At 37.6% G+C, this 18,320-nt stretch overlaps 2 protein-coding genes across 2 annotated transcripts; both read right to left on the bottom strand.

Annotated features, from left to right (window-relative positions):
• Window positions 1–5,679: 5,679 nt before the first annotated feature.
• On the bottom strand, window positions 5,680–7,515 carry LOC120434432 (selection and upkeep of intraepithelial T-cells protein 7-like). The gene is made up of 3 exons (XM_039602521.1): window positions 7,350–7,515; window positions 6,166–6,501; window positions 5,680–5,741 (listed from the first exon to the last, which is right to left on the bottom strand). The coding sequence occupies exons 1-3, from the start codon at window positions 7,408–7,410 to the stop codon at window positions 5,680–5,682; spliced, it is 459 nt and encodes a 152-aa protein (XP_039458455.1). The 5' UTR covers window positions 7,411–7,515.
• A 5,946-nt stretch (window positions 7,516–13,461) lies between these two features.
• Window positions 13,462–16,647, bottom strand: LOC116320562 (butyrophilin-like protein 8). The gene is made up of 3 exons (XM_031740189.2): window positions 16,377–16,647; window positions 14,949–15,281; window positions 13,462–14,268 (listed from the first exon to the last, which is right to left on the bottom strand). The coding sequence occupies exons 1-3, from the start codon at window positions 16,435–16,437 to the stop codon at window positions 14,015–14,017; spliced, it is 648 nt and encodes a 215-aa protein (XP_031596049.2). The 5' UTR covers window positions 16,438–16,647; the 3' UTR covers window positions 13,462–14,014.
• Window positions 16,648–18,320: the final 1,673 nt, after the last annotated feature.

Raw genomic sequence — 18,320 nt, 5'->3', positions numbered from 1 at the left:
TTACTTTACTGATTACTTATTTTCAAAAGTAATTAATTACTTAGTTACTTAGTTACTTTTTAAAAACACGATTTACAACCTGAATAGGTGATAAAGCGATAGATCTTTCAGCCTAATTCTACTTTTTCTGCATAATCCATCATACAAAATGTAATCAAATGGAAACGTCTCTTTTTAAAACTTTAAACTTTAAATCTTTTAACTTTATGCATCAAGCAAAAATTTAATTATATGCAACATTCCCTGACTGGAAGAAATTTGTTTAACATTTAAACCTATTTTCTGCACATTCCAGCATATAAAATAAAATAATTTTTTGTGTTTACACTCACTCTTTCAAATAGATGCAAGTAAAACACAGCAGAAAATAAATAAAATCAAAGACTCAGCGGCCCTGTTGCTCTATTTTCACCTGTAAAGCAGGAGTGGGGTAGGCGGAGGTTTACCCTGGTGCAGGTGTGCCGCAGCGGTCAGTTGAAGACTCCACAAGTTTCTCTGTGAATTTCTCATTACAGTCGTAGCGCACTCGGTGCTTGCTTGGAAGTTTATCGGTTTTTACGCTGTAAAAAGAAATTTTCTTCCCATGCACAACGGACACTAATGTTTTTGTCACTTTTTATGGAATCGAACTCAAAATAAGGTCAGTACTTCCACGCTTTAAACGCTGCACGCTCATACTCTCTCCCGCACTCGATATATTATCCATTATTGATCTGCGCATAGCTGTTGTCACAAACGTCGCACTCGCTTACGTCACTGTCATGAGACACTCTCGCAAAAAATCACGGTTTTAGTAACGCAGTAACGCAGCGTTCTTATGTGAAAGTAACGGTAATCTAATTACTGTTTTTGCAATGGTAATCCCTTACATTACTCGTTACTTGAAAAAAGTAATCAGATTACAGTAACGCGTTACAAGTAACGCGTTACTGCCCATCTCTGATTATTATATGTGTATTATATATATTTCTCACTTATTGTATTTACCAACATCAAGAAGTCATAAGCAAAGAAAGGCCACACCATGGTGCATGTTTAAATAGGGAAAGTTTATTGATCAAAATGTATTAAGCAAATAAGCATAACCATTTTTTCAGCCCCCCCTCCCTTCAAAAAAAAAAAGAAAAAAAAAACAATTACATGTTCAAAGCGACGCAACGGTAGCCCAATATCAAATACCAAACAGAACTCCACTAATGATTTCATGAATGATTCTTTTTAGTTTGTAGAGTCAAGCTACTCTTCATAATTTTCGCCACCAGATGTCACCAGAGAAGACTGTGTTGAAAAGCTTCGAGTAATGAATCGTTTTTTAATACAAGCTTCAGAAAGCTTCATTTGGCCATCACTTAACTACTAGTATGTGAAGATAAATTGTGAATTTAACTTTTATTTAAGCTTTTCTTACCGGGATCTTGAGTAATGGCTTTAACAACAGGAACTGTTGACTAACAGAAAGTCATCTCAAGACATACTCGCCTCCTTGTGGCGGGGAGGGAAATTACACCTCCAAGCTTATTCAGCAGCAGAACCCTCAAATCTGATGTGGGTTACAACTTACCCGAACACCAGCGATCCGGTTAAGAGATCCTAGGATGAAGCAACTGATGTTTTATTATCAGCTATGAGCATGTGACCATGTGACAGGTGCTGTGTGGGCTCTGCTACAAATGAGAAAGAAGTAATAAATATCACATTAAAATGTAAAAGTAAGTCTTCAATGGATTATCATGACATAAATATGTCTGTAGTTAAACAGGTTATTCTGAATATTGCTAGTCCCTTAACATATGTCTGTAATTTATCATTTCAGTCCGGTTGTTTTCCAAAAAATGAAAATTATGAAAGTAATACCACTATACAAAAGTAATGACAAACACAGTTTTACCAATTATAGGCCTATTTCTCTACTGCCTCAATTCTCAAAAATTTTAGAAAAACTTTTTAATTCAAGATTAGAAAAATTCCTTGAAAAACATCAAATAATAAATGTTGGTCAGTATGGTTTCAGAACGCAAAGAACCACTTCAATGGCGATAACTGAGGCAGTAGAAGAAATTACTAATGCACTGGATAAAAATAAATATGCAGTTGGTATTTTTGTTGATCTCAAAAAGGCCTTCGACACAATCAATCACTCAATTTTATTGGATAAATTGGAAAGATATGGTATTCGAGGGAAAGCTGGTAACTGGTTAAAAAGTTACCTAATGGGTCGGGAACAATATGTTAGCATAGGGCATTACCATTCAGAGAAACTTGGTATTATATGTGGTGTTCCCCAAGGATCAGTGTTGGGACCAAAACTTTTCAATGTATACATAAATGATATTTTTGATGTTTCTCAAGTACTTAAACTCATACTGTTCGCAGATGACACCAACATATTTTTCAGCAGCGATGATTACACTGATCTTGTAATGACCGTAAACAGGGAGCTAAAATTAATAAAAAAATGGATGGATATAAATAAATTATCATTAAATATAAGTAAAACTAAAGCAATGTTGTTTGGTAATTTAAAATATAATATAGAATTACCAATTATCATTGAAGGTGTACCAATTGATAATGTGAGTGAAAACAAATTTTTGGGAGTCGTAATTGATAACAAAATTTCATGGAAACCCCACGTCAGACACATAAAAACCAAAATTTCCAGAAGCCTCGCAGTTTTGAACAAAGTGAAACCATACCTTGATAAAGATGCACTTCGTACTCTGTACTGTACCCTGGTCCTTCCATATTTTACATATTGTGTGGAAGTGTGGGGAAACACATATAAAAATACAACTAATCCATTAGTCACAGTACAGAAACGAGCACTGCGTATTATTCACAAGGCTGGTTATCTAGATCATACTCACAAACTCTTTCTTCAGGCAAAGTTACTTAAATTCCAGGATCTGGTTAATTACAATACATCCATAATCTTATACAAAGCTTTTAATAAACTTCTACCTGCAAATTTACAAACTATATTTGAAATTCGAGAAAGAGGTTATAATGTGAGAGGCTTCGGAAAATTCAAATTACCCAGAATTCGAACAACCCGTAAAGGTTTTTGTGTGTCTGTATGTGGTGTGAAAATCTGGAACAGTCTGAGTTTACAACTGAAACAATGCAAAAATATTCATAGATTTAAATTCCTCTACAAACAGTTGGTCTGGTCACAGTATACTCAATGATGGTGTTAGTGTGCTCTGTAATGTCTGTTCTCTTACCATTGCTGGTATGGATTCAAAAAAAAAAAAAAAAAAAAAAAAAAAAAGTGTGCGCGTATGTATGTATATATGTCCATGTGTGTGTAGATATATATGTATGTATGTATATGTATGATGCTTTGCAACGATGGGCGTAGCTGCGGGAAGCTTATTGTTTTTGTTGATGAGTGAGTATAGGGGTGGGATTTAATAAGTTTTCTTCGTCCCACTCCTTTTCAGGTAATTTTTGTTTGTTTTTTGTTTTGTGCACTTTATGTTCAATATATGTATTTTGTTATGCCTGAAATGAACAAATAAATGAAATGAAATGAATGAAACCATCAGGTGCTTTTCAAACATGCTGTGTGACTGTGTGTTTGCTTTAAGTGCTTTGGCCACAAAGATTATAAACTATCGGCTATGTTCATGATGTTTAGCTTATTTCAATTCAAGAAAAGAACCAGCAAAAATTAGTATCACAGCCCTGCTATTAAGACACAGGAAGATCTGTGGAATTATACTAATTATACAGTTTAAATACAATAAGCTCAGAGTAACCTGAAGATTAGACATGAAACAGAATTCAGAACTAGGTTCAGTCTATTTACACGTTTTCATTTAACATCCACAAGTACAAATAGGTGGGCTGTTTCATGGTCATAAAGCATTTACCTGTCAGCTTTATTCTGCCCACACGATGCCTTTAACAGGAATAAATGAAACTACCTGCTTCTTTTGTCCACAGCATTTACTGTACAACAGGCTGCTGATAATTATCTGATATTTACAGAGTCTGCCAGTTAAGTCGGACAGTAAAACCACCTTTGGGTTCCTAAAGATTTGAGTCAATTTTAAGGTAGAAAGACTTTCTGCAAAAAGGCTCATAACATCAGGAATAGGCACCAAATCCAAGGAAAAAGAAAAATCAGAATAGGAACGATTAGGCCTTAACAAAGAAAATACTAAGGAAGTGAGCTACAGCTTTAAAAGCGAACCAGCTGTTATTTAGGAGTTAATGTGCAGATGTTAATGTTAACACAGCAGCTGGAGGTGTTCATTAGAGGTACGGAGTGATGAGTTCACTTCAGTCTGACTGAGACACTCATCAATCTGAACCAGCTGAATCACAGATCAGCAGTGTGTTCACAGTCACAGAAGAAGAACAACTCTGTTCTCTGTGATAAACAGAAGAATTCTTTAAGATATATAAACAGTCTTCAAACAACATGCACTCATTTTGTTTCTAACTACAGTCACAGGCTCATTAGCAACTGTGACTCAATTTGAGTTTAATTCTGATTTTAGTTTTATTGTTACATAGTGAAGTCACAGAAAGTCAGTGCTGTCAGTTTATTCTCTTTTACTGAGTCTGATCATGATGTATTCCACAGAGAGGACTTTGTTCAATGAATAACTGATAGAAAGTTCCCTTCATGAATGTTTTCATGTCAGGAAATAATTCATCTTTAAACCTTTAGTGCGGAAACATCTCTCTCTCTCAGACCTACATGAAGACCATCACTCAACTTTATTCACTTCTAATGGAAAGAACCCAGGCAGAGAAAAACAGACCACGAAAACAGAAACAGTGATTTTCATTTTATTTTTTGATTTACAGGATTGGAATAAATTATAAGGAGGGCACATTATTAATCTTAGATTAATCATATTTATATATCTTAAAGAAATATTTAAAGAAGTACATTAAAACTTGAGCCCCAATCCCCCCCACAACCCCTGTTTGGGTAAGTGGAAGACGATGCACTGATGGTTTATTTTTAAATAAGGATACACTTATTCTGACAGCTTCATTATCTATGACAACATCCACTGGCACAGCCAATGCACACAAAGTATATGAATAAAACACATGGAGCCTATCCCAAGTCTCAAAGGCATTTCAATACTTTATTTAAACCCTTTAAAAAGTTTCCATACCTGTTATTTTTTAATTATATTTATTTATATTTTTTTCAGTTCTTTTGTAAGCATACTTGGTATGTTCAAAGTCATTTTGAGACATTTAACACAAAGTGGTGAATTGTATTGTGCCATAATTAGGATACACTCGTCATAGATTTGACTACTTTATTGCATTTATTTATGAAAACACCTTCAGTTTCTTTAATTCATTAAAGATAAACTTGTGATACTGATACATTTGTTAACTCAAACACTTGGTATTTTTCTCTTTTCTTCCTGCCTTCAAAAAGTTAAACTTTATTGATGTAGCAGCTTTTCCATTCTTACTGTTCAATACATGTAAAGCTTTCACATATTCACAAAGTGCTTTTAATATTAAAATAAAAACTACTGTTTTTCATCTCATTCAGCTGCCTTGTCTGCAGCAGCTGTGGTACTTTTCTGTTTTATGTCTAAGCTCTTCAAATCTTTTTTTTTTTTTTTATCAGCCACTCAGCTACAATCATCTGTGTGATTGGTCAGATGTTGCCCATGTTGCCATGATATGTTGAACTCACTTTATAGCACAGGGCACAGATTCAGGACCTAGATCGTATTTCATGTCTGCATTGAAGCCTGGGAACAGCAACAGAAGACTCAAAGTTCAGCTGGAAGCTGGTTTGTTTCCTGACTCTGTTGGTTTTTTAAAATGTTTTCTGTAGAATAAAAATCCAACAACAGCAGCAACAAGAAGCACAGCAGGAACTGACAGACCGACAATCAGTGCAACAGATCCATCCTCTGTGTGTCCTCCTGTCTGACCTGCAGGTGAGAAACAGGTGTGAGGTGTCAGCTGTCAGGTAGGTGATGAGTGAAGAACAGAACAGAATCCATTTCCTCTTCAAACTGCTGTCAGACATTATCTACTGCACTCTGATCACATCACTCAGACCAGCTGCTTTCTACAAAGTCTCATCAACAACATCTTTAGAAACAAACATCAACAACCAGGAAGCAGCTTCACCTCTGATCACACACACACTCAACTCTACTCACTCACCTGGAGGAACAACATGAAGGTTGGTGCTGTTGATGGACTGCCATTGCCATGTTTCTTCCATGAACACACGACACTCGTATGTTCCAGTGTCATTAATCGCCACATTCTTCAGAATCAAAGACACGTCTCCATCCTTCATCTGTCTGTCCTGCAGATCCACCCGGTTCTTAAAAGATGGATGCTGGTTGTCCATAAGAAAGTGCTCATCCCGGTACAAAAGCACATATTCTGACCCCAGGTCAGCTCTGCTCCACTCTAAAACTCTGATGTTGTTGTTTGGAGCTCGACATGTCAGAGTGACGTTTTGTCCAGACTCAGCTTTGATGATTTTCTGGTCTGAAAGAGAAAACAACACAGAGCAGAGAGGTTAAAGGTCAAAGTGCAACTGTTCACTTCTACAGCAGCCAATCAGAGAGCACTGAGCTGAAGAAGAGGGAGAACATTAGACATTACAAGAGACTAAACTACATTTAGTTCTTATATAGTGCTTTCCTACTCAGACATGCTTTATACAACTTACTTCATTTACCCAAGCACTTTTTTCTGTGTCACTGATTTCTATCTAACACACATTCCTAGTCTGCTGGATTTATCTAAGTGCAACCTAGTGTTAGTATCTTGCCCAAGGATATATGGCACACAGACTGGAATCAAACCATTAACCCTGCAATTAGTAAGAGACCTGCTCTACCACCTGAGGTCATCCATCTTTAAACACACTCACAGTGATGCTTGATCAGTGTGACCAGTCACAGCAGGTTATAGATTATTGGTTACTGATTTCACTGTTTAAAGCTTCATACAGATTGGACAGACAGATAGGATCACATGGTGAGTGAAATAAATGCAGAGATGGTCACCTCAATATTTAATCATTAGTTATCTTTGGTCTCTGGCTCTATTTCACAATGTGTCTTTGTCCTGTCTTTTTCTTTTTTACAGGTCGCAATGATGTTATATCTTGTGTGATATTTCTGGCAGAAACCTGATTCCATATAAATTATTTCACCTTAAAGCTGCTAACTGACTTTAGCATCATCACACCGACGGACACAAACCAAATAATATGAAAATAATTCTTGGAGAAATATCATTAACGCGTAACCCAGGCTCATTCGCTTCATTCCTTGTTATCTCACAGATAGACTCTGTTAAAAACTTAGTTTCTAACAGTTAAATCTCACCTGCAGAGACGAACAGGACAAACATCAGCGTGGAGCAGAGTGACGCAGTTACAGCAGACATGTCCGTGTTCTCTGTTTCTGCTGATCTGACTCTTAGTTTGTTCTAAATGTCTGAGTCTGTTGGTGTTTTCACTCAATAACTGAACCTGAGTTTAAACCTGAACACATCAGATTACATTTAAGGTTTAAATAAAGATCAAAAAATTTTCTGTCACCCGTTCGCACGATCTCAAAATGGCCGACCTGTCTCTTAAAGAAATTGAGCCACGTGACGTTGTGATGTGTTACGTTGGACCGTAGTTGGACGATGAAGTGCATGGTTAAAAAAAGGTGAACAAATTATATACAAAATATAAAATATATCAAATTTAAATGGATGTCATTTATATATTTTATATTTTGTGTATTTTTTCTGTATAAAAATGCATATTGTACTATGAAGGAAGCAGCATTTACCTCCATAAAAGCTGTTCTATAGAACTTTTTTGAGGAATAAAGAAGCAGCAGAACAAACAGCATCAAACACTTAGTTTAAAAAATATAGAGATAAAGTCTGACAGCTTTTGTTTCTTCAGATGATAAAACCCCCACACTGAATTAGTTTCATAAGATGTGTTTTCACAGATGAAACCAGCAGTAACAGTAAATCAAATACTTCACACTAACTCCACATGAAATTCATCTGTAACCAGTAAAGTGAAGAGTTAACACTGGCTCTCATGGATTAACATTAACAATGTGTTAATCCAATGAAGCTCACAGACTTCAGTCAACCGGTCAGATTATCTAAGAAACTGAAAGACGTCATTTTAAAAACTTACTGTTGTTCTGAAGGATCTGAAACCCTCAAACACTCTTCTGACCATCAGGATGGAAAAATTATCCACAGATAAAAACAGTGTGAGGTCAGCAGGAACTTATTTAAGTTTCATTTCAGGTGAGCAAAACATTTTACAAAAGTAAATCACTCAAAAATGAAAAGTCAAAAGATAAAATTAAAGAAATTGTGTGCAAACTGACCTCTGTATCAAAAGAATACAGATCAAACCAGCCTGTACATCCATTCACAGACAAACAAATCCCTGAAGTCAGAAATGAGAATTTGTTTCACTGACGTATTTGGTTTTGAATAAAACCAAATACTCTGCAAACACTCCGGTTGTGTTTTCGACTCAGAGGCCCTCCCAGCACACAGGAGCAGGGGTACAAATCACGTTACTTGCTAAACTACCTGCAGTCCCTGCACATACCTCCACCTGTGAAATTATATTATTGCAAACACACTAATCGACACGCTGGAGAGATTATATCTCTCAGGTCTGCAAACGCCTTGGTGTTCTCCCGGATACACTGGAAGAGGTGGCCAAGGAGAGGGAGGTCTGGGTGTCTCTGCTTAGGCTGCTGCCCCCATGACCCGGCCCCAAATACTGCAGCAAAACTGATCGATGGATTAAACCTGTATAATTATATTATTATATTAATATTTGCTCATGAATTAATTGTGGTTCCTTTGGCAAAGACTTGACTCCATCAGACTGATTCTGCCTTGGAGCAGTGATGTCCTGATAATATGTGAATCTAACATATGAGACAAACAGGACTTCAGGATAGTGTCCATGGTTTGAGGCAGAGCACACCAGATATAAAACAGTAATGGAGGATGTTTCCTGTTTCGGCTTTATATCATGTCACATAAAGTCTGACAGCTTGTCATGAATTCAGATGAAGTTTTTAGAAATTAAACTTGCTTCACACTAACTGCACGTCACATTCATCTGGAACCAGTAACCCACTTAAGAATATCTCAAATCCTCAAAATCTTGGAATCCACTTCCCAGTTAATAATAATTTGGCTGCAAAGAAACATTTCAGTCCTTTAATTATGTTTCTCTGGCAGTTCTGCTGTAATCACAGCAACTTATTACATCCACTTAGTCTCCTTTTCCTGACCAGTTTTCCTTTACCTGGATGTCATCACAGTGGGTAGGTGACCTGATAAGGACTTAGAAAAAGAGAAGAGCCTGTGATGTAAATGTACAAAAACAGAGCAACTATCTGATGCTGTAAATTCCATTGTCATACAAGCATGTGAATTGCTCAATAAACATATCTTGGAAAAAAGAAAAAGAGAAGAGCAGTGTGCTGAGAATCTGAATGACTTTATACAGGTGTCATTAAAAATGTGGTGCAGGATCTCTGCTGTGGAAACCAAAATGCACACAGTGTGTTTGTACCCTGATGCTTTTATGCAAATTATATTTAAATGAGAGCAGCCTGTAAAAATATCTCTTCATCACAAAACTGGAAAACATTTAGGGCCAGAGTTACTGACAGTGCAAAGCATTAACATTTAAAAGCCACTGGATTTATTAAAGAAGCTCAGAGTCACTTTGTGAATGAAAGCCATGGACAGCAGTGTTTTTCCATTCGGCTTTATTGCATATGTATTTGTAAGAGTTTCACTTTGAGCAGGATATTTAAATGAGTCACACAAAATGAGATTGACTAATAGTCTGGTCAGCTGTTCCACACACATTTAAGGTGGATTAAATGTGTAATAATGCAGTTATCCTTTGGAGAAATCCTGAGCTCCACTTTAGTCTCAGTCCTCAGGACCTCATACAGTGCCCAGTGATTTCTGTCAAGAGAACTAACCCTGATATCATGAACATATTGATTCTCTTTCAGCCTCCTCTCATTGATTTGAATTGCCTCGTTTAAAACCTTAACTCACACTAAAAGCCCTAAATCAGTGCCAGTAATAACTCAACTGAACTGGCTGGATCTTTGTATATAAATTATAATTAATTGACAAAATGATACAAAATGATATAAAGTTACCCAGGCGAGTGGAGCTTGATCAGAGATCGTGGAGGCTGGGTGGCACATGTGAGCAACGAGAGAAAGATGGAGGATGTGAGTGTTGTAAACAATAAGATCTATTTATGATATTATAACATTATAACATGCAAGAACTACAACTTTCTGTGAGCTGTTGAAGCAGCTCATTAACTGTCTTTGTATTTTACATGGAGGCTAGCATCCCGTCGATTTCAACGTGATCTGCTTTAATTATTAACATATACTGGTTCAGTTTGTCATGTTCACTGTTTAATAACTAAATAACACAAAAATGTTGATTATACTTGACTTTATGTAAGAATTAACAGTGTGTTTGTCACATCTGGCAAAGCAGATAGCATGGAGTGAGGTGATTGTCCACCCAAATGCAGGCGTACAGAGACAAGGGTGGAAGATAGCAAAAGCGAGCCTTTATTTCTGGCTGTAAAAACACTATGAACAAAAACCAGACTGGGGAAAGCTAAATATGAAACACAAGAAACACAGTAAAACACGCAGACAATCCAAGTGTTCCCTTCAGTTTCTCAGGGAAACTGAGGGAAACACACACCATATATACACAGGGGGAATAGGAGACAGGAAACAGGAGGGGAACACAGCTGGGACTAATCCGACCTTACGAGACAAGGGGAAGCAAGACTAGATACACTGCACACAGGATAAGAACTATCAAAATAAAAGAGGAAACACACCTCCCGAAACTCAGACGTAAGACACACAAGCTTAACACAGACACAAGGTGACTAGTCATGAAACACGGGACACGGGAAAAGCGACAGTGTTAGCTGTTAGCATTATTATCTAACCATGCATGCACTCCCTCATGCTCCATCATCCAGGTCATGGTACTTTTAAGAGTTTGAGTTGAAGACAACTGGACCTCTGATTATGGTCACAAGGATGCTTCACCTCTTCAGTTCTGAAAGCTGATGGAGAGTCTCAGGTATTTAACTCCTAGTGAGGTTGTGATGTTGGCAGTGGTCCTGAGAGTGGCTGACCCACCCTGCTGTCAACTGAGTTACTGAGGTCACATGGGTCAAGGTGTGAGTGTGGGGGGTTGAATGGCCTGGAAGGGATCCCAGCACTGTGTTATAGGTGTCGAACACTTTTTCTATGTTTGAACTTAATGTGACCACTAGAGGGAGGTGTGTGCCTGTTACTGCTGTGAATGCATCATGACTGTCAAGCTCAATTATGTTTGTACAGTAGTAATAAATACCCACCTCATTCTAAATTCTAAAGGAATAAAAATGAATAAAAAGCACCAGAGCATGTTAATGTGACAGCACAAGTTACCATGATGATTTACCTTGAAGTGAACCACCTTCATAGAAAACCCGATGTTCACCAATAATTACCTGGATAAGTCAAAATTTGTGCCAAAAGTGATTTTTGCTGTTTCTATGTGTTTTAAATGTGTGATATCTTTACTTATCCTTTTGACTACAGTAGTTACCAACATATGTCATCTCTGACAGAGCTCCTATGCTCCTCCCACACTGAAGTCACTCAGCCTCCCCAATCATAAACACTTATTAAGTCTTTTCCTTGTAATAAAACTCTTTTAGTTAAGAGCCTTTGTGTGCTGAGTCATCTTTATGGGTCCAGCTACCGGAGTAATATATCATTGTGGTGGGGCGTGGTTTGTGGCTCAGCTGCAGGGTTGTGTGAAGCAGTGGGGTGTGGTGTCAGGGGATGCTCCACACACCTGTCCTCCATCATCTAATCATGCCTTCCCTATTTCAGCAGGGTGTTGCGACCTGTAGGGAGAGAGAGACGTGGTGCACAAGCATAAAGGTGAAAAAAAACGTGTAAATAAAGTGTTCAAGTGTCTGTAACGCTGTGTGCCTTTGTCCTTTAAATAAAAGACGTTTTTTATTGTTGTTAAAAACACTGACATATGAATCATTAAAAAACATAAAAAGGCACCTAACTCAAAGGATGAACCAGCAAATTACCAATTTATTTATAAGACTCAAATTCTTCCAGATTAAAGTGGAAATGTATGAGAAAAATGGGCAATTTAACAAGAAATAACTCAGAAAATAGTTTTTTCTTTGATAAAGGAAACTCATGACTTTGCACATTTGGTTTGCTGTGCTTTATGCCAACACTAGATAACCTAATATAATATTCTTGTCAAGTGGATTTGGCAACACAGAAGTATATGTGATTATAGCACAAAATAAACACATTATCATCGGCATCCAGACTTTGAACAGATGTAAACTTTGTTTGTTCAGAACAAACTGATGTAAATTTGTGTATCAAGAACTACAACAAAATGGATGCAAGGATATCACTGGTTACATCTTAGGATATCAATATGATTAGTGGTACAGCAGGACGCAATCAGACAGATTAGAGTAACCGATCCTTTGAGTATTTTTTTCTTCTTCTCAAAATGTAACCGTGGCTCAGTAGTCGGCTTGATAGTGTCTGCACTTGTTCACCAGGGTTGGACAACGCCAGGCCTCAGGGGCCGGTGTCCTGCAGGTTTTAGATGTGTCCTTGATCCAACACAGCTGATTTAAATGGCTAAATTACCTCCTCAACATGTCTTTGAGTTCTCCAGAGGCCTTGTAATGAACTAATCATTTAATTCTGGTGTGTTGACCCAGGGTGAGCTCTAAAACCTGCAGGACACCGGCTCAAGAGGCCTAGAGTTCGACACCCCTGGTTTAGTTGTTCATTTCCATGTTTGAACTTCTTCTACCTGTGGTAAACAGAGGCGTTACATTGTGAACTGTTATTCTTTGTGTTGGACTGCCATCTTGTGGTGCATTTAGGAATTGTTCAGAATCCTTAATGCACCATGCATTTTTTGCTTGCTTACAAAATCAGGATGATGAAACTCCATAAGAAGATTGTTATGGGACACATCATGTATTATTGTAGAGTCTACCTTACAATATAAAACACCTTGAGGTGACTGTTGTTGGTATTTGGAGCTGTAAAAACAATTTAATTTGTCTGCTCCTCATTCACCGTCACATTGCATATAAAACAAACATTCTCTTGCATGTACGGCCTTCTGACTGAGGATTAGTGCAATCCAGCATTAAAGTGATGTACACCATTCTGTCCAGTTATAAAATAGTGTTTTTGCTACAAGGTGATCCTCAAGCTAACAACTTGCATGTTGGTATAATGGTTGTTATGCAGCATGATGTGCATGTGGAGGTCAAAAGAAGAAGTGTCAGGCCTGAAATCTGCAGCAGATGAACAACATCACCATGAAACTGGGACGCTCTGTTTCTTTCATTTATTTCTGGTTCATCACATGAAACAGCCAATCATAAGTCTGTTCACAAAACACATAAAGATCATAATTTCATAACTGCAAGAACTTAAAGAAAACCTTTAAACCTTTCACCTCTGTACGTTACAAAAACATAGATAATAAAAAACAACATTACACAGGTATAAATGTAAAGATGAGACATATACATGAAGACACATTAAGGAACTTGTTGAATAGAAGAAGCTGGCGAGGTTCACAGTTCAGAGTCAGAGAGAAATATCTACAGTTCAGCTACATGAATTTTTAGTTTCATACAGCGTTCGCATCCCTCTGTGAGCAGTAAAGTTGATAAGCTGGATTTACTTTGAAGTAACAAAAATAAAAAATACAAATATATAAAACTAAATAATAGCACCTAAAACAAGCTTGTTATACAAACTTGTTTTTTTCACATTGTGCTGCAGTTAAAGAAGAAAAGGCCACATGAGGTTGATATTTTAAACCAACACAAAAAAACCTGCTTAATTTAAAGTTAATTTCAATGAAATTAACCTGGATGTTAACTTATCTTCAGGTCATCTGTGTAACTGTCCTCCTGCGAAGAGGTAAGAGGCTGTGTGATCTCTGGATCATCGTAAGTCTTAGATTGAAGTCGTCTTTTTATCCAAAACCTAACAACACCGACAACAAGAAGCAGAGCAGCACAAAGAAACGCAGCAGAAACTGCCACTCCAACATGTTCATCCTCCTTCCCTCCGCCTTCCTTTATTTTATCCGTCTTTCCTCCTTCCTTAGTGCGTCCTCCTGTCGGACCTGCAGGTGAGAAACAGGTGTCAGCTGATCAAATGAAATTAATTGGATTTAAAATGTATTCTTGGGGATAAATATCCTGATGAAGCTTATAATTGATCCTCTAGTAGCTTTAATGTCAACAGCCTGGGCAACAGATTAGAATCAAGTACGAAAACATTTACACATTTTACACATCACTAAATGAAAACTCAGACATCCCAGTGTGAGTGTGATGTAACATTCAGTGGTTTTAATGAGATACGGTTTAAAAAGCTGCAAATATAATTTTTGAATATCAATGGTTACTTGTAGAAAATGTAATTTATACATAATGTATGTCGATTTTCCCCCAGCAGAGAATCAACATCACACTGAATACATGCTGGACATGAAAATACTCAGAGCTGATTTTAAACAAAAACTCTGAACATGACCAGGTTATGTTTTTAACATTAGTTACCATGGTGATTTAACCAGGTAAAAAGAGAGTGTCTGACACAGAAAGCTCTGAGTAGAGCCCTAAAATAGCTCAGACATTAATCTGACTCTGTAATCTGTTTCACTTTACCACAAAGACAACAGCTGGAGAAACATCTGTCTACCTCTGACATCCACCAGCTCATCCATACAACAAACAAACACCAACAACCAGGAAGCAGCTTCACCTCTGATCACACACACACTCAACTCTACTCACTCACCTGGAGGAACAACAACAGTCAGGTTGGTGATGAGGTCCCATGAGTGAGTTTCATTCGTCTGGACACGACACTCGTATCTTCCAGTGTCATTAATCGTCACATTCTTCAGAATCAAAGACACATTTCCATCCTTCATCTGTCTGTCCTGCAGATCCACCCGGTTCTTAAAAGATGGATGCTGGTTGGCTGGAACAAACTTCCCATCTTGGTACAAAAGCACATGTTTATCTACCAGGTCAGTTCTGTTCCACTTTACAGCTGCGATGTTGTTGTTTGTAGCTCGACATGTCAGAGTGACGTCCTGTCCAGACTCAGCTGTGATGATTTTCTGGTCTGAAAGGGAAATAAGACAGAGCAGAGAGGTTAAAGGTCAAACTGTTTCAATCTATAGCAGCCGTCTACGGCTGTATCCCAATTCAGGGTCTGCAGCCTTAAAGGCCACATTTTATATATATATATATATATATACTATAGTAAATAATATCTGAATATGACGGCACAAGCAGGATTCACTGCACTGTTAATGTTAGCTATGTTATATTGCTGCCTCTGTTCGGTGGTGTCGAGCCAAACGGACTTTAACGTGTGTTTGAACGAGCTGACGGTTCACTCGTTAAGCTGAAAGAAAGATGCTTTAATCACAGGAGTCACACATGTGTCCACTGGACCATCTGGAACTCTTCTTGTTTAGCACTCGTAATAACACAAACACTAAATCCTCCTTCTCTTGTGCTGTTTTGTAGCAGTGTATACACCTGAGACTGTCACCTGTCTGTCTGTCCTGCACTCTCTCTCTGTTTCTCTATATTATGATATGATATATATATATCATAATAGTCTGACAATACATATAATATTGGCCATATTATATTTACATTACCACAGTGAGATGACTTTAGTCTCATGAACAACATTAGCTAATTATTATTTACTAACTAATCTTGAAATGACTGTTCAGTACAGAAATGAAGCCCAACTATCATGTTTTACAGTCCCGTGGTCTCAGCCTCAGATACTCAACTAATCAAAGTGATGTCATGACAAAAATGAATGACCAACAAAACATTTTTTCTCCTTCATTTCTGTCAAACAAAGCTGTATGAAACATTTCTCGTGGTTAGTATCATGGTTGCTAGGCAACCTGAGCAGCGCGACGAGGGCTAGACCGTCCCATTTCACAAGCCTCTCACTTCCGCACTTCCCGTACTTGTAGTACGCGTGGTCTCTTAATTGGGACACAGCCTCTGTCTCTCTCACAGATGTTAAATGTCAACTCAGCCTCGTGTCTCCGTCACACACAGAGAGAAACTGAATCCATATGAAAGTAATTCTTTACGAAATTTTGTTAACATATAAAGAGGCTGATACTATTTAATCATCTTTATGTCGCAGCCAGATATATTTGGGCTTAAAACAGTTAAATCTCACCTGCAGAGACGAACAGGACAAACATCAGCGTGGAGCAGAGCGACGCAGTTACAGCAGACATGTCCGTGTTCTCTGTTTCTGCTGATCTGACTCTTAGTTTGTTCTAAATGTCTGAGTCTGTTGGTGTTTTCACTCAATAACTGAACCTGAGTTTAAACCTGAACACATCAGATTAATTTAAGGTTTAAATAAAGCTGACAGTCACTGACTGCGAATCTGTCTCTGAGACGCTCACGCAGACGCTACTCTTTCGATTTCTTCTTCTTCTTCTTCTGTATAGGGTTTATTGGCGGTCGGCAAACAGCAATATGGTGCATTACCGCCACCAACTGGTGTGGAGTGTGGACCGATATTAAATAAATAAATAAATAAATAAATAAATAAATAAATAAATAAATAAATCCTCCCGAACAAATGGGTCTGCCTTAAAAACCAAAATACAGCCTGATAACTTTCACTTATAGAGCTCATGCGAAATAAATCAATCCAGCCCAACTTCACTTTCATATTGTCCAGCTTTTGACCAGCTGTCTCATCTCCACATCATACCTCTGACAATGCAATAAAACATGTCCTATTGTTTCCTGTTCCCTACTGCAGTCACACTCCCCTGTACAGTGTTTACCTATTAAAAATAATGTGCTATTTAAACCAGTGTGTCCGAATCTCAGTCGAGATATAATCGTCTCCTCTCTCCTGTTTCGTCCTGTACTTCTCATTTCCCCCACTTTCCTTTGGATTTTATAAAACCACCACCCTTTCCTCTCTTCCTCCCATTGCTTTTGCCACCTTTCCTTCATTTTCTATCGTATTCTGCTCTTGAGCTCCGTCCCACTCACACTAATAACCACATCTACCATCGGTCTCCTTGTTGAGACTTTTGCTGTCCTATCTGCCATTTCACTTCCTTTAACTCCATGATGCGCTGGTACCCATAAGAATGTGACAAGCCCCATCATAACAAGTCTGAACAATGTTTGCTGGATCTCTATCATAATGTCAGGTCTGCAGTCTGAGTGGCTGTCTTGCAGACTGGCCAGTGATGAGCTCGAGTCTGAACATATCACAGATCTTAGTGGTTTTGTTTCCTCAATCCACTGGACTGCTAACATACTGAAACCATTTCCCCTGTGTATACTGATAAACCGTCACTGATCCTTTTCCCCACCTTGATATTAAATTGAGGAACTATAAATGCTATCCCACTCTGGTTGGCTGTATTCTTTGATGCATCTGTGTAGATTTTGACATAACTATAATGACATGGTGAAAAACATATAGCACATGATATAGTTAAACCTTGTCAGAAACAAGAAAAATAAAGGGAATCAATAAGAAGTTTTGGTTAAATTACAGGGAGAAATACATTAGAAAGGAATTAGTAACAAAAGTATTAGTTCAGCAGTATCATTTTCAGTTTTACCACCATGGTTATACGAACAAACAACTCCTGATTTTCATTTACTACACAAGGTAAGAGGGCTGATGTCACACATTTATAATATTCATGTTTAAACTACACACTTAAAAATATGAATAAGCGTGACACGGGGAATTGTGAATTTTGTGGACAAGAGGAGACATTTGAACATGTATGTGGTAAATAACAGGAAAGCAACGAATACTCAAATTTGAATGACAGAAGAATTGTATTCAGTTAAAGGTAAAAGAAATATTTCAAAGCAGTACAGGTGATGTAATTAATAGGACAATATTTGGGCTTTGGAGAGCAACTGCTGTGAATATGAGAAAAAGCTGTTCCGATCCACTAAGGCACCTGAAGTTGTTTGCGAACTGCGATAAAAAGAGGAAGAGGTAGTCGTATTTTTTTTTTAATAAACTTTATTTAGAACAATAACAATGACAATCTCAAACAGACAATTGAATCTTTCCGTACACTCCCCTTTCTTCTCTCCCAATCAGAGGAAAACACATCATTGCGGA

This window comes from Oreochromis aureus, linkage group 3 (genome assembly GCF_013358895.1).
Source record: "Oreochromis aureus strain Israel breed Guangdong linkage group 3, ZZ_aureus, whole genome shotgun sequence".
NCBI classification, from domain to species: Eukaryota; Metazoa; Chordata; class Actinopteri; order Cichliformes; family Cichlidae; genus Oreochromis; species Oreochromis aureus.
This window is presented reverse-complemented; position numbering and strand designations above follow the sequence as displayed.